Here is a 25028-nt window from a genome sequence, read left to right on the forward strand (position 1 = left end):
ACCACAGTTTTTAGAGGAGGTCAAAGGTCAGTTCAGAGTGATGGATCCCAAACTTCCAGTACATCCAGTGAAGGACATAATCAGCTCTGTGATGAAGGCTTTTACTGTGGAGTTTGTAGGCTGATCACTCTGTGTTTAATAAGACAGGCAGGAACAGCAAAGGAAACTTGGATTCTGAACTCAAACACAAGTTTCTCCACTTTGACTTTTCTCTGTGACCATCAGAGCTTCTGCACAGTGTCATCAAATCTGGATGTTTGTCACTGACAGTCAATGATTTTAGTGATAAAGAAATGTGTTCACAGAGGGAGGAAGAGGAAGAGGAGTGGTGTCTGTGAGGAGGAGCAGCTGTCCTGCTGTGCTTTGTGTCAGGACGTCCTGAAGGATCCAGTCTCTACCAGCTGTGGACACTGGTTCTGCAGACAGTGCATCTCCTCATACTGGGACCAGTCTGCTTCATCAGGAGACTGGTCCTGTCCCCAGTGTGGAGAAAGATCCAGAAGCAGAGCTGGACTGCAGACAGCCAGTCAGAGCAGCTGTGTACAAAGTAAGACTGAACATCTGTCTGCTGATGGACTCATTTCTGAAAACTGGACTTCTTGTTGTTGTTCAGACATTGAAGAGTTTTCTTTCTGTTTTTCTTTCTTTCAGCAGATGTTGGTCTGCAGGAGGTTTTAGATGAACATAAGATCAGTCTGAGGAGGAGATGTGAACGTGTGACTGAAGGAAGTGATGAAACAGGAAGTAGAACCCTCCTCAACAGGATCTACACTGAGCTCTACATCACAGAGGGACAGAGTGAAGAGGTTCATAGCCAACATGAGGTGAGGCAGCTGGAGACAGCTTCCAAGATGGACGCCCTCCATGACACTCCAATCAGGTGCCAGGACATCTTTAAAGCCTTACCTGACCAACAGAGACCCATCAGAGTGGTTCTGACCAACGGCGTGGCTGGTGTTGGAAAAACCTTCTCAGTGCAGAAGTTCACTCTGGACTGGGCAGAGGGCTTGGAGAACCAACATGTCAGTGTGGTGGTTCTGCTTTCATTCAGGGAGCTGAACCTGATCAGAGAGGAGCAGTACAGTCTTCTGGAGCTGCTCCATGTTTTCCATCCAACATTACAGAAGGTCACAGCAGAGAAGCTGGCTGTCTCTCAGCTTTTGTTCATCTTTGACGGCCTGGATGAAAGCAGACTTTCATTGGATTTCACCAACAGGAAGCTGCTGTCTGATGTCACACAGAAGTCATCAGTCAGCCAGCTGCTGACAAACCTCATCCAGGGGAATCTGCTTCCCTCGGCTCTCGTCTGGATAACTTCCCGACCTGCAGCGGCCAATCAGATCCCTCCTACATGTGTTGACAGGCTAACAGAAGTACGAGGCTTCACTGACGCCCAGAAGGAGGAGTACTTCAGGAGGAGATTCAGTGATGAAGAGCTGTCCAGCAGAATCATCTCCCACATGAAGACATCCAGGAGCCTCCACATCATGTGTAGAATCCCAGTCTTCTGCTGGATCACTGCTACAGTTCTGGAGCACATGTTGACTACAGAGCAGAGAGGAGAGCTGCCCAAGACCCTGACTGACATGTACTCACACTTCCTGCTGGTTCAGACAAAGAGGAAGAAGAACAAGTACCACGAGGGACATGAGACGAGTCCACAGGAGCTGACGGAGGCTGACAGGGAAGTTCTTCTGAAGCTGGGGAGGCTGGCGTTTGAACACCTGGAGAAAGGAAACATCATGTTCTACCAAGAAGACCTGGAGCAGTGTGGTCTGGATGTGACAGAGGCCTCGGTGTACTCAGGAGTTTGTACAGAGATCTTCAAAAGAGAGTGTGTGATCTTCCAGAAACCAGTCTACTGCTTTGTTCATCTGAGCATCCAGGAGTTTCTGGCTGCAGTCTACATGTTCCACTGTTTCACCAACAGGAAGTCAGAGGTGCTGAAGGACTTCCTGGGAAAAAAATACAGAGAGTCATCTCTGGATGATTTTTTGATGGAAACACTAATAAAATCCTTCAGGAGTAAAAATGGTCGTCTGGACCTGTTTGTTCGCTTCCTTCATGGCCTCTGTCTGGAGTCCAACCAGAGACTCTTAGGAGGTCTGCTGGGTCAGACAGAGAACAGTCCAGAAACCATCCAGAGAGTCATCAAGAATCTAAAAGGAAGGAAGACAAAATCCTCTCCTGACAGAAGCATCAACATCTTCCACTGTCTGATGGAGATGAACGACATCTTATTATCTCAGGAGATCCAAGAGTTCCTGAAGTCAGAGAACAAATCAAAGAAACTCTCTGAGATCCACTGCTCAGCTCTGGCCTTCATGCTGCAGATGTCAGAGGAGGTTCTGGATGAGTTGGACCTGAAGAAGTACAACACAACAAAGGAGGGACGACTGAGACTGATTCCAGCTGTGAGGAACTTCAGAAAGGCTCGGTGAGTCCAGATGTGATCATTAATATTATCAGTTGGTGATAGTTTAGTTACTCAGTCATAAACTGCAATCATTTCTTATTTGAGGTCACAGTAGGGCTGCCACAAACGATTATTTTTGTGATTATTTGACTAATCAGATCAAAAATAAAACATACAGCTTATTGCACCAGCATGCATCTGCTGTTATGTAACTATCATTAGCTTACAGCTTAGAGTTTTTAAGGTATGTGCTAACTAAAAATAAAGACCAGATGATAGTTTATTAAACTTTTAATGAAATTTGCAGATTGTAGCAACAAACAGAAAGGCCCCCAAAATGTGTGCCGAGTTCTTCAGTGTGATTTCTCCACGATGAAAGCACACTGTGCTCCACATAGTTATGAAGATCTTGATTAACCACATTAGCTTCACATTAGTAACTTTGTCCTCGACAGCTCGGCCATCTTCAGAACCTGCCCAGGAATTGAACTGCACATGTGCACTGGCTCCAGACGTGAGGTTGTCCTGCATAGTCAGTGGTGTCAGTAGATCATTAAGTAAAATAATATGTAACTAGATTCCTTTGAAAGAGCAACCATGGACGACAAAGCTGGGCGGAGTCTGCTCTAAGACACCAAATGAGCAAATGTTTGGTGACCTGTATCAGTGATCACCTTTTTGTTGGCCTGGTCCCCCAGTCCTCCCACTCCCCCTGGTCCTCGGTGGATGCTGTCACTTCCTCTGACACTGGCTCACCATTTATGTTGTGTCAAAAATCAAACGTGAAGATCTAATTTACTCTAAACTCTCTGACTGTTACTAATATAGTCATAAAATATGCAACAACCACTGGAGATGGAGATGAAGCTTCAACTTGCATAAAATAGTTTATTAAAATCAGTTTGAATAAACCCAAGGCTCAGAGCAAAAGAGACAAAAGCGCCCCCAAGTGGTCAGACTGTAGACGAACAGAATAAACCCTATCAAAGACAAACACGCTGGAAGCATCTTTTCTAACACTCCAGTATTTATTAGCATTTATTATAAATTTATTGTGACTTTGAAGACGTTCAGTGTTTCCTTTGGTATAACGGAGGTCTGACTACAGTCCAGTAAACACACTGATTAGGATTATAGGTTAAACTGCAGTAATACTTTCACAGTGTGCAGTGATGCACAGGTCCGAGTGGTTTTACACTGAAATTCTCAACAACAGGAAACTATAAGAATTTGTTACTCTAATAATAAACATAGAAGAAGAAAAACATTTTTCATTTAGAGTTGATGAATATAAATGAATTTGAACTTTACAAACCAATCAAAGACAAACTGATCCATGTGAGTTTATAACAATATTCAAAGGCTGCTGCTGGACACAGACAGGTAACATCATTTTGACTTGCTGTCACCTGGATCTGGAGTCATAAACACTGAAGCGCTGAACATTAATACAAATCTGTTTCTGCCAACTAGTGATAAACCTGCAGACTAATGGCTCAGAAAGCTAAAACGAGCCAATCATTTCTGTGTTTAGTTCCCCTGAAATCAGATGTGATATCAGCAGCTCTGAGTTCATTCATCATTATTGTCCAGTGATGAGATTTCTGCTCCGTTTGGTGACAGTCAGCAGATTTTTCCTGAGTGTGGACGTGAACAGTCGTACCTGACAGCAGCAGGTAGCAAACAGAGATCGTCTTTCCAGCTGGAACTCTTCACTGAGCTGAGCTCATTCAAAATGTTCTGGATTCAAGACAGGAAACAGTCCACATGTGTGTCTTCACTCTGACTCTGGATCAGATCTCAGTGACAGACTGTGGACATTATGGAAGCCTAAATGTGACACCATCTTCCTCCTTCATCTGCAGATTAAAGCCAAACAAAGATTCTCATTAAAAGTCTGCAGGTCTGAGAGAGACTCAATCGTTGTGTCATGTCAAACACAGTAAGAGGAGCTGAAGCACAGATGTGAAGAGCAGATGTTCATCAGATTATGACCTCACTCTGTTTTGTCTTCATATACATTCAGTCTGTGTTTATAATGCAGACTTTCTGCTTTTATAATAACACATTTTATATTTTCTGTAATCTCAGACTGACTCAGTGTCGACTCTCAGAGACTCACTGTGAAGTTGTGGCCTCGGCTCTGAAGTCCATCCCCTCCCATCTGACAGAGCTGGAGATGAGTGAGAACAAGCTGCAGGATTCAGCAGTGAAGCTTCTGTGTGCTGGACTGGAGAGTCCAAACTGTCGACTGGAGACTCTGAGGTGAGTTCACTGACTGCAGCTGTTGTTGTTTTTCTATATTTCTGATCTTTGATATTTGAAACGTTCTTTAGTTCCTAAATGTTCAGGATGTGTCTGAAGACAAATGTGAAGAAGTTTGAGTGCTTTCAGAAATGTTGTGTCTTTCCAAACGACTGAACAACAGTTTTTCCTCTTGGCTCCAAATAGAAGTGACAGACTTGAGCAGGGTTCATTTAAAGGCTGACAGAAGTGGAGTGGTGACGGGGAGATGTTTGACAGGACAGCTTTTCAGCCTCCACAGGTTCATGTTGTGCTCCATCAGTCAGTGAAGATGAAGTCAGTACTGGTGAGGCTGTAGAGTGTGTGAGGGATGTGAATGAGGCTGTTGGAGATCTGATGATAGCAGATAAAAACAGGCTGCAGAGACTTTGAGCTTGTGTGGAAACAGACAGAGAAAAGAAAGACATGAATGTCAAAGCTAATAAAGGTGAAGTTAGGAGCTGTGATGATGTTCATGTATCAGAAGCTGATCTGGCTGCTACAGAGACGACCCACACAGCTGCTGTGGTGAGGTTTGTGTTAAAGCAGAGGAACACAGGCCCAAACATGACAGCAAAGCAGGTTTCAGGCTCTGTGAGAGGATTTCAAACAGTAAAGTAGCAGCTTTATGTTTTACAAGTATTATAGAAGTTTTAAGGCAGTTAAACCCTCACTGCACACTTTCTACACTTTTCTCAGACAGGCATGAACATTTTCACACTTTTCTCTCTTGTTTAAACAAAGTTCAAACCTTCATAGAAAAATAAGTTCATTATTAAAGAGTGAAAGCAAAGTGTTTCTGAAATGTGTCAAATCAGCCTTTGCTGGCATTAAATGAGCTTCTGTGTGAGGAGCACTCGTCCATGGCCTGGGCTCCTCGCTGTCAGGTAAAGTTTCATAAAGCTTTTGAGTTTTTCTGCAGATAATGTTGGTGTCCAGCACGATGTTCTTTTTCCTGCGGTCACTGAGCCACAAAGCCAAAGCTGACTCCATCCTTACGATGTTCTTGTTGTGGACAGTTACAACCTTTTTGCCTCCTTGTTGAAACTATGATGGTCAGCATCTTCCTCTGCCTTTGGCTGCTACCACAGGTGCAAAACGTCTCGTCATCATTGTTGTTTGTTGGGACAAAACGTACAAACATACAGTGCAGCACTGCAGAGTCACACTGCTGTAAATTTGAACACATTCTGTACTGTACAGGAGACACGGCACGAGATTGGCTGACAATGGTCTACAGCCAATCAGGACGCAGAACACAACGCGCTGTAAAAAACAAAAACATGCAAAATTGCACAAAAAAGATCAGCGAAACAGCGAGGCCGCCAAAGGTGAACTGTGTTACAGCGAGGGACCAGCGTATATGTGGTTGTTGGGACGATAAATGTCTTTGAGCTTGTGTCAGAAGACGAGCTGCAGCTTTCTGGACCAGCTGCAGTCTTGCCAGGCAGGTCCCACTAACTCCAACATATAAGGAGTTACAATAATCCAGCTGGGACGTCATGAAAACGTGGATCGCCCGTTCAAGGTTTTTAAAAGATATAAATGATCTCACCTTAGATAAAAGCCTCAGTTTGAAGAAAGACCGCTGTACAACTGAGCTCAGCTGTTTTTCAAATTGCCGTCAAATATAAGCCCCAAATGTAATAATGCGATTTAATAAAAGAGCTGAACCAGTCTAATAGAGCGCCCTTGATGCCGCCATGCTCCAATGGTGAGGTCAAGATGCTGTGGTCAAGGCAGCGGTCAGATCCAAAAGCACAGCTGAGTCTCCTGATCAGTGGCTGATAAAAGATCATTAAGAACTTTCCAAAGTGCAGTTTCAGTGCTGTGAAGAGCTTAAAAACGAGACTGAAACCTTTACAACAGATTGCAGCTGAACAAATATAATCTTTTACAAAATCTTCGACAGGAAGGGAAGCTTTGAAATAGGCCTGAAATTTGAGCGGACAGAGGATCCAGATCAGGTTTTTAGTACAGGCTGTACAACAGCATGTTTAAAACAGGCTGTACAACACCTGAACTAAGACTGCTGTTAAAAATCGCTAAGATGTCGGAACCAACAACCTTTAAAATCTTTTTAAACACGTGTTGGAACAACATCATTTGGACAAGATGATGTCTTTATAGCATCACATCGTTCCTCCACCTGATCAAACCACACAGGCTCAAACTGATCAAAAACAGCTGAGCAGGTGAATATTTTAGCCCCGGTGCGATCTCGGGCGAGAGTATCGATGATGGCCAAAGGGCAGCGTCCAGCTCTACGGCCGCTGAAGAGCAGACTCAACAGACGCGCGTGATGTGGATCCTACTGCTCTAAAATGGGAGCTTCTTCAATCCATTAAAGAGGACATTAGTACGCTGTTAAAAGAAGAAGTCAGAAATGCATTGAAAGAAGATTTTGACAATATAAGGGCTGACGTGCAAGGACTGAGAAATGAGATCACTAACAGCATGGCGGCGACGTGCGGCGAAGTTGATGGAGTAAAGGTTAGAGTGAAAGAAGCTGAGGATGGGCTGTCAATGTGGAGCGATGAGGTGACCACCCTGCAGTCTACAGTAGAGAGTATGAAGGAGGAGCTGTCTGACCTGAAGGATAAATGTGATGAAGGCAGGAAGCGGAGAGCTAACATCCACATCATAGGGATCCCAGAGGGCCTGGACTCGAGCTCCTCCACGGCCGTATCCGTGCTACTACGTGAAGTGCTGGGTATGGATAAAGACGTTATTGTCGACCGCTCACACAGGAGCCCTATCCTGAGAAAGCCAGCTGGTGACCCGCACGCCGTCATAGCCGAGCGTCACTACTACCAGGATTGTGTGGCTACGCCGTGCCAGGGCCCAAGCCCCGCTTGAGTTTAACGGACAACCTATTGCAATATTACGACTGGGCGATATGACCCAAAGTTCATATCTCGATATTCTTTAGCTGGATGGCGATATACGATATACAGTGGGGCAAAAAATTATTTAGTCAGCCACCGATTGTGCAAGTTCCCCCACCTAAAATGATGACAGAGGTCAGTAATTTGCACCACAGGTACACTTCAACTGTGAGAGACAGAATGTGAAAAAAAAATCCATGAATCCACATGGTAGGATTTGTAAAGAATTTATTCGTAAATCAGGGTGGAAAATAAGTATTTGGTCAGTAACAAAAATACAACTCAATACTTTGCAACATAACCTTTGTTGGCAATAACAGAGGTCAAACGTTTACTATAGGTCTTTACCAGGTTTGCACACACAGTAGCTGGTATTTTGGCCCATTCCTCCATGCAGATCTTCTCGAGAGCAGTGATGTTTTGGGGCTGTCGCCGAGCAACACGGACTTTCAACTCCCGCCACAGATTTTCTATGGGGTTGAGGCCTGGAGACTGGCTAGGCCACTCCAGGACTTTCAAATGCTTCTTACGGAGCCACTCCTTTGTTGCCCGGGCGGTGTGTTTTGGATCATTGTCATGTTGGAAGACCCAGCCTCGTTTCATCTTCAAAGTTCTCACTGATGGAAGGAGGTTTTGGCTCAAAATCTCACGATACATGGCCCCATTCATTCTGTCCTTAACAAGGATCAGTCGTCCTGTCCCCTTGGCAGAAAAACAGCCCCATAGCATGATGTTTCCACCCCCATGCTTCACAGTAGGTATGGTGTTCTTGGGATGCAACTCAGTATTCTTCTTCCTCCAAACACGACGAGTTGAGTTTATACCAAAAAGTTCTACTTTGGTTTCATCTGACCACATGACGTTCTCCCAATCCTCTGCTGTATCATCCATGTGCTCTCTGGCAAACTTCAGACGGGCCTGGACATGCACTGGCTTCAGCAGCGGAACACGTCTGGCACTGCGGGATTTGATTCCCTGCCGTTGTAGTGTGTTACTGATGGTGACCTTTGTTACTTTGGTCCCAGCTCTCTGCAGGTCATTCACCAGGTCCCCCCGTGTGGTTCTGGGATCTTTGCTCACCGTTCTCATGATCATTTTGACCCCACGGGATGAGATCTTGTGTGGAGCCCCAGATCGAGGGAGATTATCAGTGGTCTTGTATGTCTTCCATTTTCTGATGATTGCTCCCACAGTTGATTTTTTCACACCAAGCTGCTTGCCTATTGTAGATTCACTCTTCCCAGTCTGGTGCAGGTCTACAATACTTTTCCTGGTGTCCTTCGAAAGCTCTTTGGTCTTGGCCATGGCGGAGTTTGGAGTCTGACTGTTTGAGGCTGTGGACAGGTGTCTTTTATACAGATGATCAGTTCAAACAGGTGCCATTCATACAGGTAACGAGTGGGGGACAGAAAAGCTTCTTACAGAAGACGTTACAGGTCTGTGAGAGCCAGAGATTTTCCTTGTTTGAGGTGACCAAATACTTATTTTCCACCCTAATTTACGAATAAATTCTTTACAAATCCTACCATGTGAATTCATGGATTTTTTTTTCACATTCGGTCTCTCACAGTTGAAGTGTACCTCTGGTGCAAATTACTGACCTCTGTCATCATTTTAAGTGGGGGAACTTGCACAATCGGTGGCTGACTAAATACTTTTTTGCCCCACTGTATATCTCGATATTTTTGAAGCCAGAAAGTACGAACAAAAAGAGAGTTCTTAGTCAAAGCTGTGTCCCAAATCTCACACAGGCACATTTATTAACATACAGCGTAGATGTACATGAAACAGTTACTCAGAAATAAATGATCAGCATTTATTAAATAATAATGCTCCATAAATAAAAGAAAACAATGTTGTTTTTGTGCATAACAAAAAGCTCACAATCGTGCAGTCAAAATGTAAACAGACGCTGAGCATAATAACAAGCAGCTGCTCTGTTCCCAGGTTCTACTGCGTGACTGACAGCCTGGAGTTTGAAACCCTCTTTGTAACCGTGTCTCTTACAGGTGCCATTTATGGTCCTTATACACACTCAATACAGTAATATTACGTTGAAGCAGAGTACGTATCACTCCGCGAGGCTCCTCGTAGCTGTAATGCTCCAACAATCCATCAAGCGGTGCGGCCTCGTAGCTGAGCAAAGTCGTACCAAAACATCTTTTAAAAGGTTTCTGAGCGCCGTGTAGCACATAAAATCGGTTCGAGGTCAGTAAGCACAACCAGAATTCATCCATAAGGCGCACTGTCGATTTATGAGAAAATTACAGGATTTTAAGTGCAGAAAATATAGTTTATGGTTTTCCTTTGATCTTAGCAAATATCTACGCCTCTAATTGGGACGACCACAGATTTTTCACTAATGTCTTTGCGCGGCTCCCCAATATGTCATCACACAATATCATCTTTGAGGGAGACCTAAACTGCTCATTATCTGCTATGGACCACAGTTCACACAAAAGTACACTTAGTCCAAAGTCAGCATGCGTCATTCAGAGCTTTCTTGATAATTATGGGCTGGCTGATGTATGGAGATTTCATAATCCTGCTTCACATCAATACTCTTTTTTTTCTAATGTCCATAAAACATATATTTGTATAGAAAAACGTCTCCCTTTAGTTACAGAATGTGATTATAAGACTCTGGTGATTTCTCCTCTTGTTTTTTCAATGTGTATTCCTGATGCCTGCTCCAACTATCAGCCATGGAGATTCAACTCAGTGTTGTTAGCAGATGAAGAGTTTGTCAGTTACAAAAGGTCTCAAAGAGATTTTTTTTCTATCAATCAGACCCCAGAGATGTCATCATCAGTCATTTGGGAATCTCTAAAAGCATCTGAGAGGCCAAATAATTTCATTTTGTGCCAAACAAAGTGCAACACTGAAAGAACATCATCCATAAATATTGAGTAAGAACTGGACTCTCATACAGCGAGACTCAAATGCCTTTAAACATCAGCTTATCCTGCTGATCCAAGTCCAACACTGAGTTTGTAAAAACATGTTTGTCAATCATTTTGTTTGGTTTCTGAGGAAAATGATTCAATAAGTTGCTGCTAATACACAACATTTCATCATATTTCCTCATAACCCTCTTTTGTCTGACCATTTGATCCCATTTGAATTTGCAATAAAGGATCCACAGAGTTTGGTGACAATAATGACAGTAGATGTTTGTGTGAAAGTGCTGGAAGCAAATGAGTGTGTGATGTTCTTTCAGTGTTGCACTTTGTAGACGCTCCCTGAGCACTGGTCTCACAGCCAGCTGCACATAGAGACCAGTGTTGTTAGTCCAGGTCAGAAGATGACTTGTTGGAATGAAAATGAGCTTGTAGTTTGTCTGCTTTAATAATGTGACTGGAAAAAGGTGTTGGACTTCAAATATGTCCATTTCTGTCACACTTCACCTTTAAAAGTGAAGCCATGTGGTTCCTGGAAGGAAAAACACGACTTTTTCAAGTCTTTGTCCTGTTTTTATGAGAAATGTACGACTTTAATGTGAAACATTCAGAGTTTTTTCGCTTGTTGTGTTTGTTTGAAGCTACTTCCTGTTGGCTTCAGCTGTTTGGAGTTTCCATTTTCTAAACTTCTACATTCTGAACCTTCTTCAGCTCTGAACAGATGATGAAACACTGAATGATTTCAAGCACTTTGTCTAATAAACTTACATCTTTCATTCTTTATACAGATTGGAGCGCTGTGATTTGTCAGAGATCAGCTGTGATTATCTGGCAGCAGCACTGAAGTCCAACCCCTCCCATCTGAGAGAGCTGGACCTGAGCGACAACAACAAGCTGCAGGATCCAGGAGTGAAGCATCTGTGTGGTTTCCTGGAGAGTCCAGGATGTAAACTTGAAACTCTGAGGTCAGTCAGCATGTTTTAGTTGTGCTGAGATGAATATGATGTGAAAGTTGTGCTGACACTAAACTGCAGACATCAGGCTGATATTATACTGATCCACACTGAGGATCTTCATGGTAAAGTCTGTTTTCTTCTTCTCTGGTTTAGTCCATTGACTGCAGCAGAACAATGTTCACATTTCAAACAGTGATACTCAACGTATGGCCCGCGGCCCACACGCGGCCTGCCCACCTTTCCTGATTCAGAGAGAGGGGACCCTGATTAACTGTGTAGCTTCTTCCTCACAGTTCTAAGTATCAGACACAACAATGAATAATCCACAGCTGACTGTCTTTAGCAGGTCAAAGGTCACGGCACACAGCAGACAGTCAGAAATATTCTAACTCTGATCATTTATCAGTTGTGACACTGTGAGACTTGATCAGAGGTGTGATCATCACAGCAGAGGCCTTTGTGTCAAAGTCACTGAGGATCAAACAGAAACACATGAAGCAGATTTTCCTCTTCTGGCTTTTTATAGCAGATAACCTTCAAAATATTCTGCAGTCGATCAAAAACTGAAGCAAACCATGAAGCAACATGTGAACATGAGCTGATGCTGCTGAAGTGAAGCAAAGTTACAGAGGTTTGATTACAGACACAGCTGAGAGTTTGTAATCTGTCATCATTTTAAAAAGTTTCCATGGAACAGCAGAAATGAGGCTTTACTGTCAGAGGCCGACAGCACTGAACACAACAGCAGACTGGTGGCTAATAAACAGTGAATGATGCAGAAACAGATGTTTGAAGCTGTTCTTGGAGTACACTGAGAGAGAGAGAGCTGTGCAGGCAGGAACAGCCAAAGTCAGAGAGAATTCATGAGCATATTGATCAAACGTGAAGCAGAGTTTGGATCTTCTTTTGCTGCTGCTTCACTCAGTTTTGGTTGGAGACAGATGAAACCTGCAGCTTCAGGATCTGTGAGCTGTCCACTTTCAGCCCCGACGGCGTGTCCGTGTACGTGCCGTCGAGTGAACGATCCACGCTCTGTGTTTCCATCTTTGTGTGTTTAGCTGCTCTCATTTACTGTTTTATCTGTTTGCTGCTTGTTGAAATAGTTTGTGAGCTTTAACCTGAGATTCTGGCAAAATACATTTATATTAAACATCGATTCAGGATTGAATGAATCAACATCGTTTTATTCAAATTAAAACCATTTAAATGGGAACATGAATTTTTTACAGCCGCCTCTAATGCTGGGTAATGTCAGCTGGTCCATGTGCAGCTGGCTGTGAGGCTCAGGGAGCGTCTACAAAGTGCAACACTGAAAGAACATCATCCATAAATATTGAGTAAGAACTGGACTCTCATACAGCGAGACTCAAATGCCTTTAAACATCAGCTTATCCTGCTGATCCAAGTCCAACACTGAGTTTGTAAAAACATGTTTGTCAATCATTTTATTTGGTTTCTGAGGAAAAAGATTCAATAACTTGCTGCTAATACACAACATTTCATCATATTTCCTCATAACCCTCTTTTGTCTGACCATTTGATCCCATTTGAATTTGCAATAAAGGATCCACAGAGTTTGGTGACAATAATGACAGTAGATGTTTGTGTGAAAGTGCTGGAAGCAAATGAGTGTGTGATGTTCTTTCAGTGTTGCACTTTGTAGACGCTCCCTGAGCACTGGTCTCACAGCCAGCTGCACATAGAGACCAGTGTTGTTAGTCCAGGTCAGAAGATGACTTGTTGGAATGAAAATGAGCTTGTAGTTTGTCTGCTTTAATAATGTGACTGGAAAAAGGTGTTGGACTTCAAATATGTCCATTTCTGTCACACTTCACCTTTAAAAGTGAAGCCATGTGGTTCCTGGAAGGAAAAACACGACTTTTTCAAGTCTTTGTCCTGTTTTTATGAGAAATGTACGACTTTAATGTGAAACATTCAGAGTTTTTTCGCTTGTTGTGTTTGTTTGAAGCTACTTCCTGTTGGCTTCAGCTGTTTGGAGTTTCCATTTTCTAAACTTCTACATTCTGAACCTTCTTCAGCTCTGAACAGATGATGAAACACTGAATGATTTCAAGCACTTTGTCTAATAAACTTACATCTTTCATTCTTTATACAGATTGGAGCGCTGTGATTTGTCAGAGATCAGCTGTGATTATCTGGCAGCAGCACTGAAGTCCAACCCCTCCCATCTGAGAGAGCTGGACCTGAGCGACAACAACAAGCTGCAGGATCCAGGAGTGAAGCATCTGTGTGGTTTCCTGGAGAGTCCAGGATGTAAACTTGAAACTCTGGGGTCAGTCAGCATGTTTTAGTTGTGCTGAGATGAATATGATGTGAAAGTTGTGCTGACACTAAACTGCAGACATCAGGCTGATATTATACTGATCCACACTGAGGATCTTCATGGTAAAGTCTGTTTTCTTCTTCTCTGGTTTAGTCCATTGACTGCAGCAGAACAATGTTCACATTTCAAACAGTGATACTCAACGTATGGCCCGCGGCCCACACGCGGCCTGCCCACCTTTCCTGATTCAGAGAGAGGGGACCCTGATTAACTGTGTAGCTTCTTCCTCACAGTTCTAAGTATCAGACACAACAATGAATAATCCACAGCTGACTGTCTTTAGCAGGTCAAAGGTCACGGCACACAGCAGACAGTCAGAAATATTCTAACTCTGATCATTTATCAGTTGTGACACTGTGAGACTTGATCAGAGGTGTGATCATCACAGCAGAGGCCTTTGTGTCAAAGTCACTGAGGATCAAACAGAAACACATGAAGCAGATTTTCCTCTTCTGGCTTTTTATAGCAGATAACCTTCAAAATATTCTGCAGTCGATCAAAAACTGAAGCAAACCATGAAGCAACATGTGAACATGAGCTGATGCTGCTGAAGTGAAGCAAAGTTACAGAGGTTTGATTACAGACACAGCTGAGAGTTTGTAATCTGTCATCATTTTAAAAAGTTTCCATGGAACAGCAGAAATGAGGCTTTACTGTCAGAGGCCGACAGCACTGAACACAACAGCAGACTGGTGGCTAATAAACAGTGAATGATGCAGAAACAGATGTTTGAAGCTGTTCTTGGAGTACACTGAGAGAGAGAGAGCTGTGCAGGCAGGAACAGCCAAAGTCAGAGAGAATTCATGAGCATATTGATCAAACGTGAAGCAGAGTTTGGATCTTCTTTTGCTGCTGCTTCACTCAGTTTTGGTTGGAGACAGATGAAACCTGCAGCTTCAGGATCTGTGAGCTGTCCACTTTCAGCCCCGACGGCGTGTCCGTGTACGTGCCGTCGAGTGAACGATCCACGCTCTGTGTTTCCATCTTTGTGTGTTTAGCTGCTCTCATTTACTGTTTTATCTGTTTGCTGCTTGTTGAAATAGTTTGTGAGCTTTAACCTGAGATTCTGGCAAAATACATTTATATTAAACATCGATTCAGGATTGAATGAATCAACATCGTTTTATTCAAATTAAAACCATTTAAATGGGAACATGAATTTTTTACAGCCGCCTCTAATGCTGGGTAATGTCAGCTGGTCCATGTGCAGCTGGCTGTGAGGCTCAGGGAGCGTCTACAAAGTGCAACACTGAAAGAACATCATCCATAAATATTGAGTAAGAACTGGACTCTCATACAGCGAGACTCAAATGCCTTTAAACATCAGCTTATCCTGCTGATCCAAGTCCAACACTGAGTTTGTAAAAAGATGTTTGTCAATCAGTTTGTTTGGTTTCTGAGGAAAAAGATTCAATAAGTTGCTGCTAATACACAACATTTCATCATATTTCCTCATAACCCTCTTTTGTCTGACCATTTGATCCCATTTGAATTTGCAATAAAGGATCCACAGAGTTTGGTGACAATAATGACAGTAGATGTTTGTGTGAAAGTGCTGGAAGCAAATGAGTGTGTGATGTTCTTTCAGTGTTGCACTTTATAGACGCTCCCTGAGCACTGGTCTCACAGCCAGCTGCACATAGACACCAGTGTTGTTAGTCCAGGTCAGAAGATGACTTGTTGGAATGAAAATGAGCTTGTAGTTTGTCTGCTTTAATAATGTGACTGGAAAAAGGTGTTGGACTTCAAATATGTCCATTTCTGTCACACTTCACCTTTAAAAGTGAAGCCATGTGGTTCCTGGAAGGAAAAACACGACTTTTTCAAGTCTTTGTCCTGTTTTTATGAGAAATGTACGACTTTAATGTGAAACATTCAGAGTTTTTTCTCTTGTTGTGTTTGTTTGAAGCTGCTTCCTGTTGGCTTCAGCTGTTTGGAGTTTCCATTTTCTAAACTTCTACATTCTGAACCTTCTTCAGCTCTGAACAGATGATGAAACACTGAATGATTTCAAGCACTTTGTCTAATAAACTTACATCTTTCATTCTTTATACAGATTGAGTTTCTGTGGTTTGTCAGAGATCAGCTGTGATTATCTGGCAGCAGCACTGAAGTCCAACCCCTCCCATCTGAGACAGCTGGACCTGAGCTTCAACTACAAGCTGCAGGATCCACGAGTGAAGCATCTGTGTGGTTTCCTGGAGAGTCCAGGATGTAAACTTGAAACTCTGAGGTCAGTCAGCATGTTTTAGTTGTGCTGAGATGAATATGATGTGAAAGTTGTGCTGACACTAAACTGCAGACATCAGGCTGATATTATACTGATCCACACTGAGGATCTTCATGGTAAAGTCTGTTTTCTTCTTCTCTGGTTTAGTCCATTGACTGCAGCAGAACAATGTTCACATTTCAAACAGTGATACTCAACGTATGGCCCGCGGCCCACACGCGGCCTGCCCACCTTTCCTAATTCAGAGAGAGGGGACCCTGATTAACTGTGTAGCTTCTTCCTCACAGTTCTAAGTATCAGACACAACAATGAATAATCCACAGCTGACTGTCTTTAGCAGGTCAAAGGTCACGGCACACAGCAGACAGTCAGAAATATTCTAACTCTGATCATTTATCAGTTGTGACACTGTGAGACTTGATCAGAGGTGTGATCATCACAGCAGAGGCCTTTGTGTCAAAGTCACTGAGGATCAAACAGAAACACATGAAGCAGATTTTCCTCTTCTGGCTTTTTATAGCAGATAACCTTCAAAATATTCTGCAGTCGATCAAAAACTGAAGCAAACCATGAAGCAACATGTGAACATGAGCTGATGCTGCTGAAGTGAAGCAAAGTTACAGAGGTTTGATTACAGACACAGCTGAGAGTTTGTAATCTGTCATCATTTTAAAAAGTTTCCATGGAACAGCAGAAATGAGGCTTTACTGTCAGAGGCCGACAGCACTGAACACAACAGCAGACTGGTGGCTAATAAACAGTGAATGATGCAGAAACAGATGTTTGAAGCTGTTCTTGGAGTACACTGAGAGAGAGAGAGCTGTGCAGGCAGGAACAGCCAAAGTCAGAGAGAATTCATGAGCATATTGATCAAACGTGAAGCAGAGTTTGGATCTTCTTTTGCTGCTGCTTCACTCAGTTTTGGTTGGAGACAGATGAAACCTGCAGCTTCAGGATCTGTGAGCTGTCCACTTTCAGCCCCGACGGCGTGTCCGTGTACGTGCCGTCGAGTGAACGATCCACGCTCTGTGTTTCCATCTTTGTGTGTTTAGCTGCTCTCATTTACTGTTTTATCTGTTTGCTGCTTGTTGAAATAGTTTGTGAGCTTTAACCTGAGATTCTGGCAAAATACATTTATATTAAACATCGATTCAGGATTGAATGAATCAACATCGTTTTATTCAAATTAAAACCATTTAAATGGGAACATGAATTTTTTACAGCCGCCTCTAATGCTGGGTAATGTCAGCTGGTCCATGTGCAGCTGGCTGTGAGGCTCAGGGAGCGTCTACAAAGTGCAACACTGAAAGAACATCATCCATAAATATTGAGTAAGAACTGGACTCTCATACAGCGAGACTCAAATGCCTTTAAACATCAGCTTATCCTGCTGATCCAAGTCCAACACTGAGTTTGTAAAAACATGTTTGTCTATCATTTTGTTTGGTTTCTGAGGAAAAAGATTCAATAACTTGCTGCTAATACACAACATTTCATCATATTTCCTCATAACCCTCTTTTGTCTGACCATTTGATCCCATTTGAATTTGCAATAAAGGATCCACAGAGTTTGGTGACAATAATGACAGTAGATGTTTGTGTGAAAGTGCTGGAAGCAAATGAGTGTGTGATGTTCTTTCAGTGTTGCACTTTGTAGACGCTCCCTGAGCACTGGTCTCACAGCCAGCTGCACATAGAGACCAGTGTTGTTAGTCCAGGTCAGAAGATGACTTGTTGGAATGAAAATGAGCTTGTAGTTTGTCTGCTTTAATAATGTGACTGGAAAAAGGTGTTGGACTTCAAATATGTCCATTTCTTTCACACTTCACCTTTAAAAGTGAAGCCATGTGGTTCCTGGAAGGAAAAACACGACTTTTTCAAGTCTTTGTCCTGTTTTTATGAGAAATGTACGACTTTAATGTGAAACATTCAGAGTTTTTTCTCTTGTTGTGTTTGTTTGAAGCTGCTTCCTGTTGGCTTCAGCTGTTTGGAGTTTCCATTTTCTAAACTTCTACATTCTGAACCTTCTTCAGCTCTGAACAGATGATGAAACACTGAATGATTTCAAGTACTTTGTCTAATAAACTTACATCTTTCATTCTTTATACAGATTGATGGACTGTGGTTTGTCAGAGATCAGCTGTGATTATCTGGCAGCAGCACTGAAGTCCAACCCCTCCCATCTGAGAGAGCTGGACCTGTTCAACAACAACAACCTGCAGGATTCAGGAGTGAAGCATCTGTGTGGTTTCCTGGAGAGTCCAGGATGTAAACTTGAAACTCTGAGGTCAGTCAGCATGTTTTAGTTGTGCTGAGATGAATATGACGTGAAAGTTGTGCTGACACTAAACTGCAGACATCAGGCTGATATTATACTGATCCACACTGAGGATCTTCATGGTAAAGTCTGTTTTCTTCTTCTCTGGTTTAGTCCATTGACTGCAGCAGAACAATGTTCACATTTCAAACCTTCAAAGAAGAAGAAAAATCCTCCACTGGAAAATTCACTGTGAAACTCTCAAACTCTTCATTGCACCTTAAAGTCTGTGTGACACTGAAATCCAAAGCAAAATGTGCGTTTGCTTTACAGACAGCAGTCCAACACAAACATACACACATCATCCAAAACACAGTCCAACATCCAAATCTCCTCCACTGCCAGCATGAATGATGGGAAAGAGAAGGAGGAACACTCTGACATTCAGGGTTAGAATGAGTTTCATCAAGCAGACTGTGAAGATCAAAGCTGCATTAGAAAGCTTACATGAATGAATGAGTGGACAGAAGTGGACAGAGATCATCTGAAGCACTTCAAAGGCTTTAAATCAGCACATTTCTCTTTATTCTTTATCAACTCTGTTAGTTTCTCTCAGTTTTCTGTGGAATGAAGCTAACAGCAGGCTAATAAGATGCTGACCAATAGGTTTCTATTAAAGGTTGTAATTTGTATATGAAAAAGTGCTTTGGCTCAGCAGGGATCAGCTTACAGGTAGAATACAGCTGCTGGATGGGATTAGCATGTCATAGCTATCTACCAAACTGCTAACTGGGGGATTTCAGGCCATCTATGGATCATTTTTGCTAACTGTTTATTCAGCTTAGGCTCACAGGGCTGCAGCCTGTGCCCTAGCTGTCATAGGGCAAGAGGCGTGGTCCACCTGCACAGGTGAGCAGTCCATCACAGGGCCAACAGAGAGCGACAGAGAAGCACTCCCTCACATCCACACCTACAGCCAATGTAGAAGCACCAATGAACCTAAGCAGCATTTCATTGGACTGTGGGAGAACATCCAACCTCCACAGAAAGGCCCAGCTGACCAACAAGCTTCAACCTACAACCTTCTTGCTCTAAGGCACTAGTGCTAACCACTTTTGCCCATTTCAGCCCAAATCCTGCATCTTCCTGTTTCTGACTCCAGGCCAGCTCCACTAACACTTTCTCATCAGACACTGCCACCTAGTGGAGGAAGTCTTAGTTCCATTTGAAGCTTCAGATTACAGTTAGTTCCTTTACAAAGAGGTGGAGGTGGTGGGGCCACAGCACCATCATCACTGAGTGCCATAGGACACTTAACCTTTGTTTCCATATGCTGGGAACTTCCTGTTGTTCCAAGGAGGACTGGAAAATGTGTGAAAATCTCCCAGTCAGTTCCTCACAGCACACTTCAATCATTTCCCTCCCACAGCATCAGGACCAGGGCTTTTTCTCTCTTTGGTCCCACTAAGAGATTTCCACACAAACACCTCATCAGTGGGACTCTCAGAGCTACCAGCCCTTTGCTACAATCACAAAGCTCTTCATTGAAATCAATGATATCAAAGCTGGAATCAAATGAGTCCAAGTCTTCTGCTGATTCAGCATCACATTCATCTTTGCTCCTTGTTCTGCATCCCCACCATGGACTTCATTCCTTTCCAAGCCAGCCTTGAGTGTCCTTTATTCAGCTCATCCTCTGCTTTACTTTTACACCTGATTTTAGCTGCTTTATCTCTCTTTCAACAGGTTTCTGTGCCTCAATCTTTTTCTTCTCTCCCTCATAACAAGACAGCTTCTTCTGCCTGAGAACATGTTGGAGTGATTTACTAATCCAGGGCTGCTTATTGGGGAAAATACTTCCTGTTTGCAAAGTAATCCCCATTTTTCCCAGAAAGAAATGTCAGTAGAAATTGATGATCTAAGTGAGAACATGAGCCTTTAAAAAGTCCCAGTGGGTGCAGTCAAAGCAGTCCCTCAGTCCCAGTATAGAGTCTTTGGTCCAGACTGGAACAGCTGTGTGCCCAGTTTGAGCTCTCTTCAGTGCTGTGACCTGACAGACCCAGAGGGGCCATCACATCACATTTAGAAGCTCCCCTGATGGAGCCACAACACATGTCCAATACTTAGTCTGTCTTGTTGGACCAACTGGAAGAAATGATTCAAGGACTTAGTCACAGAACAGAGATTCAAATCTCCAAAATCCAACTGGCTGCATCAGGACATATAGTCTGAAACTCTGCACAGTTTCCTGTTTGAAGCTGCTTCCTGTTGGCTTCAGCTGTTTGGAGTTTCCATTTTCTAAACTTCTACATTCTGAACCTTCTTCAGCTCTGAACAGATGATGAAACACTGAATGATTTCAAGCACTTTGTCTAATAAACTTACATCTTTCATTCTTTATACAGATTGATGAACTGTGGTTTGTCAAAGATCAGCTGTGATTATCTGGCAGCAGCACTGAAGTCCAACCCCTCCCATCTGAGAGTGCTGGACCTGAGCGACAACTACAACCTGAAGGATCCAGATGTGAAGCAGCTGTCTGATCTTCAGCAGAGTCCAGACTACAGACTGGAGACTCTGGGGTCAGTAGAGTGATGGAGTGAGTGGGTGGTGCTGTCAGCAGTATTGTACTAAACACAGTCAGTATGAAACAAAGATCCAGTGTTTCCTGTAAAGCTGCAGCTTCTCAGTGAAGCTGTGAGAGGAGAACGGTGACAGGCTTCAGGATTGGACACAAACACTTCCTGTTTCTCACCTTTATGGTCACCGTAGTAACGGCTGACACGCTCTGATCAAACACTGTCAACAGCCAATCAGCTCTCTGAACAAAGCAGCACGCAGACCAATGACTGCATTGATTTCCAAGTTTAAAGCAGTGAAGAACACAGTCTGTAGGTGAGGAAGAATTTAGTGAGAGCAGATGTTTGGATGGAATTCCTCCAGTTAACAGCTGGAACCGTCCATCTGGATTGTTGGGCTTGTTGTTGGGGTTCCTACAGAGCTCAGAGTGGACACACCAAGGTTCTTCTAATGAATGAAAGTCCAAACTCAAACTAGGAGGGAAAAACATTTTCAGCAACTTCAATAAAAATCCAAAGATTAGAAAAAGTGAAGCAACAATGAGTCCTAGTACAGTCCCAGCACTGACGTCCCTGCTGCTCTTTATACTGGATGTGCTGCATCACTGACTGACAGCTGATGAAGAGTCTCTGGAAACACTCGTTTATCTCCTCTGCTCTTCCTCCTTCTCTCTGCAGGTGGAGGTGATGATGGTAAACAGGACGGTGTGTGTGCTGAGAGAGGAGCAGCTGTGTCCTGATGATCCAGAGAGGTTGAAGCAGCAGCAGCTTGTGTGTAGAGACTAGAGATGGACCAATCCGATATTACGTATCAGTATCGGTCCGATACTGACCTAAATGACTGGATCGGATATCGGAGAAAAATAAAAAATGTAATCCGATCCATTAAATATCATGAAAGCACCTCACAAAACTTGCAACACCCCGTAACTCACCTCAGAACGTTAGCACTCGGAGCAGTATGCATCACGTGATAGAGCAGCTGTGGCATGCGGGACCTGTCGGTGGTCTGGATAGCATTTGGAGCTTCGCTAGCAACCCGGCATTTCATCTCCGACAAAGTTATCCCAGAGAGAAGTAAAGCAAGTGTGTAAGTCCATCTCTGAATGTTTGTAAAGCATTCCCACGTTAAGCTTAACGAGTGACTGCCTCTCGCTCTCGCTGCTACTTCAATCATGAAACTGCTTAAATGATCAGCTGATCGGCTTTTCTGTCGCAAGTCCGCCTCACTTGTTTGTTTTTGGTCCACTTTGCACCAGAAAGAGGAAACCAGCGGCTGAACAACAGCAGCCCATTAAAGCTTGATAAGCTGTTGTTGGAATTTATTTAATATTACTTTCTACACCAGGATCTTTTTCTACAGCTGACGCTGGTAACTGTGCAGGGGCGGATCTAGCAAAGTTTAGCCAGGGGGGCCGATAGGGCATTAACAGGGAAAAGGGGGCACAAAGACATACTTTTCTTTCTTATTCTCATTTAAAATGTCGAGCTTTTAATAAATAATTATCTGACACCCAAAGTTTTAATTTGATGCAAAATAAATAGAAGTCCATTACTGTATATAGTGACTATTAAGTCTAATATATACCCTAGTAAGCTATAGTACTTTTTCCTTTGGGAAGGTACCATCTGTGCAGTCTGCAATTTTGTTGAAGAAAGATGTTGAATCTATTTAATATTTCTTGAAAAATAATTGATTTCTGTGCCTTTTTTTTCACACTGCATCAAATTAAGGTTGATTACGTCGATTAAGCATCATGAGGTGGAGCGTGAGGGGTGGTTCCCTATTTTTTATTTATTTATTTTTGTTGTTGCTGGGAGTTGGAACCCTATTATTTAGGTTGCTTAATATTTACGCTAAGTACTCTTTAAAATACCAGAATAGGGAGGATGGTGTAGGTTTATGTTTATTAGATTGATCAGTATTGCTGAACTATGAAATATTTTTTATGTATACAGGTATAACAGAATAGCTTTAGTGTAGTTGTTGTTTTAAACTTGAGTATGAACTTATACAAAATGCAGCAAGATATTTAAAAAACAGTTTTGTTGATTAAAAAACACTATATTGGATTCATATCGGTATCGGCAGATATCCAAATTTATAATATCGGTATCGGACATAAAAAAGTGGTATCGTGCCATCTCTAGTAGAGACGCTCTGACTGGGCCATGTTACTGGGAGGTGGAGAGGAGAGCTTCATCCAGCAGTGACTGACAGAGGAATGAAGTGCAGATGACTGTCAGTGCTGCAGAGTGAACTGCTCTGAGAACAGCTCCACTGTCAGACACAATGTAGAGTCCAGCATCACCCCTGTGTGTCCCTCTGGATCTGACAGAGGATCATCAGTGTATCTGGACTGCTCTGCTGCTGCTCTGTCCTTCTACAGTCTCTGCACAGTCTCTGTCTCACTCTGGAAAGATTTTACAACTTGTTGTAATTACAGAACGTTAATATAATATTCAAACATGTGATCTTCTCTTTATTTCTGAATCTTTACCAAATAAAGAAAAACCAAACTAACAAACAGAAGCTGTCGTGTCCTTTTTCACCACATCTGTGAATCTTTTCTGTGTTTTTCCTCTTTTCCTCCTTCCTGCAGCTCCATCTTCATCATTCTGTGTCCAGTATATGTGAACACGTCCAAAGCATCTGAGCCTCATGTTACCCGTTTGTGTGAGTTACGCCTGTCGTTGTGTTGTGGTGTATAAATAAGGGGCAGGAGACAGCGCTGGATCTCTGAGTTCTTTACTCTCAATTTCTGCAACATCTGCAATATCTAGAAATGCAAACCTGTGAGCTGTGTGTGTTGTGCGTCTGCTCGGCCACCTCTCCTCCGGCCGTGCTGGAAGCAGCTGTGCGTTTGACAGTTTTATCGACTCGACAATAATCGAACAAATTAAATGTTCAAAAATATCAACTTAAGCACTTCAAAGTCAACAAAAAGCTTAAAACAATGAAATAATATTTCACTGACAAAACAACAGCTCATAAGAACGATACACAAAATAATACAGAAACAAACAAATAAAAGTTATTAACCAGGATCCATGTTTTTGTCACAAACACTGAATCAGCTGATTCACTCTTTATGTTTCTGAGTTTGTTTTGTGATTATAGTTCTGGTTTCTGTTTCTGTGTCTTCACTGTGTCCCACGTCTCCTTACTTTGGACTCTGTGTTATATTTCCTGTTTTACTTTGACAGTCCTGTGTTACTGTTTCCTGTCTCGTGTGTGTAATTGGTCCCAGCTGTGTTTCCCTCCTGTCTCCCGTTCCCTGATTACTAAACTGCGTCCACGCCGCCGGCGCTCCTCTCCACAGCTGGATTCCAGGATTTCAAAGCATCCAGCTGTGGTGAGTGATGGAGACACTTTCTCTGCTCCCTCAGTAATCAGGACAGTTTATTGAACATCAGAGGACATAAAGGACTGTTTTTCACCTGCCCGTTCTGAACCTGGACATTAAAGACTGCTGGCTTCAAGGACATTAATCCCAGTGTCAGCCAGCCAATAACAGCCTGTGTTTTTCAGCTCTTTAGGAGTCAGAAATGAGAAAGACACAGACTGCTAACCTCTCCCTGCAGGAAATAAGCTCCGCCTCTTCCTTTCCTGTATATGAGTGATTCTGACATGAGACACAATGAGTTTCCTGTTTATTGTGACTTAAAGCGAGCAGCAAAGACACTAAACTGTGTGTTTCCAGCTGAAGCTGCTTTTTGTGTTGCTCCCACAATCCTGTCTGAAACAGTCAGTGAGGAAAACTCAGTTTATGCTTCCAAGCTCATTGTGAGAGGGCACATTGTGTTCCTGCAAGTGCTGATTTTGTCTGCATCCCTGAGTTTAGTGAGCTGCCTCCAAGGACTTGTGAAGCCCAGTGTGTTAAGGCTGCATCTCCCAGATGTTTCCACCTTTCCAGCAGAGACGATAAATGTTCCCACAAAGGCTCAAAGACTGTTTGATTTTGTGAGTGTTGGCCTCAAGAGATTGCTCAGTGAGCACCTGAGTGTTTCTGGGACATCGGACACTAACTGGAACTTCAAGTCTTGTTCTGAAGCTGCACATGCAAAGACTGTTTCTGGTTGTAGAGACCTGGCTGTTCCAGGGATTGTAACCTCCCCAGAGGCTGAGCTGCTGACCTCAGCTGACTCTGGAGCCTTGAAGGTAACTAAGTTTG

General features: G+C 43.0%; 1 protein-coding gene across 1 annotated transcript; it reads left to right on the top strand.

The window, feature by feature from the left end:
• Positions 1-273: 273 nt before the first annotated feature.
• LOC146548093 (protein NLRC3-like) lies at positions 274-23368 on the top strand. Its single transcript, XM_085265025.1, has 6 exons — positions 274-547; positions 652-2429; positions 15851-16020; positions 18128-18304; positions 20680-20856; positions 21532-23368. Exons 1-6 carry the CDS (start codon positions 274-276, stop codon positions 21539-21541), a joined length of 2586 nt encoding a protein of 861 aa, XP_085121151.1. The 3' UTR covers positions 21542-23368.
• Positions 23369-25028: the final 1660 nt, after the last annotated feature.

Source organism: Mchenga conophoros, linkage group LG23, assembly GCF_057382185.1.
Source record: "Mchenga conophoros isolate Kocher_MC1m ecotype Shallow Benthic linkage group LG23, M_conophoros_male_GT1.1, whole genome shotgun sequence".
NCBI classification, from domain to species: Eukaryota; Metazoa; Chordata; class Actinopteri; order Cichliformes; family Cichlidae; genus Mchenga; species Mchenga conophoros.

Coding starts and splice junctions, on each gene's coding strand:
- LOC146548093 (XM_085265025.1), top strand. CDS start 274: ATGATTTTAGTGATAAAGAAATGTGTTCACAGAGGGAGGAAGAGGAAG. Junction 2,430..15,850: donor CAGCTGTGAGGAACTTCAGA/AAGGCTCGGTGA, acceptor TACAGATTGAGT/TTCTGTGGTTTGTCAGAGAT. Junction 16,021..18,127: donor TGTAAACTTGAAACTCTGAG/GTCAGTCAGCAT, acceptor TTCTTTATACAG/ATTGATGGACTGTGGTTTGT.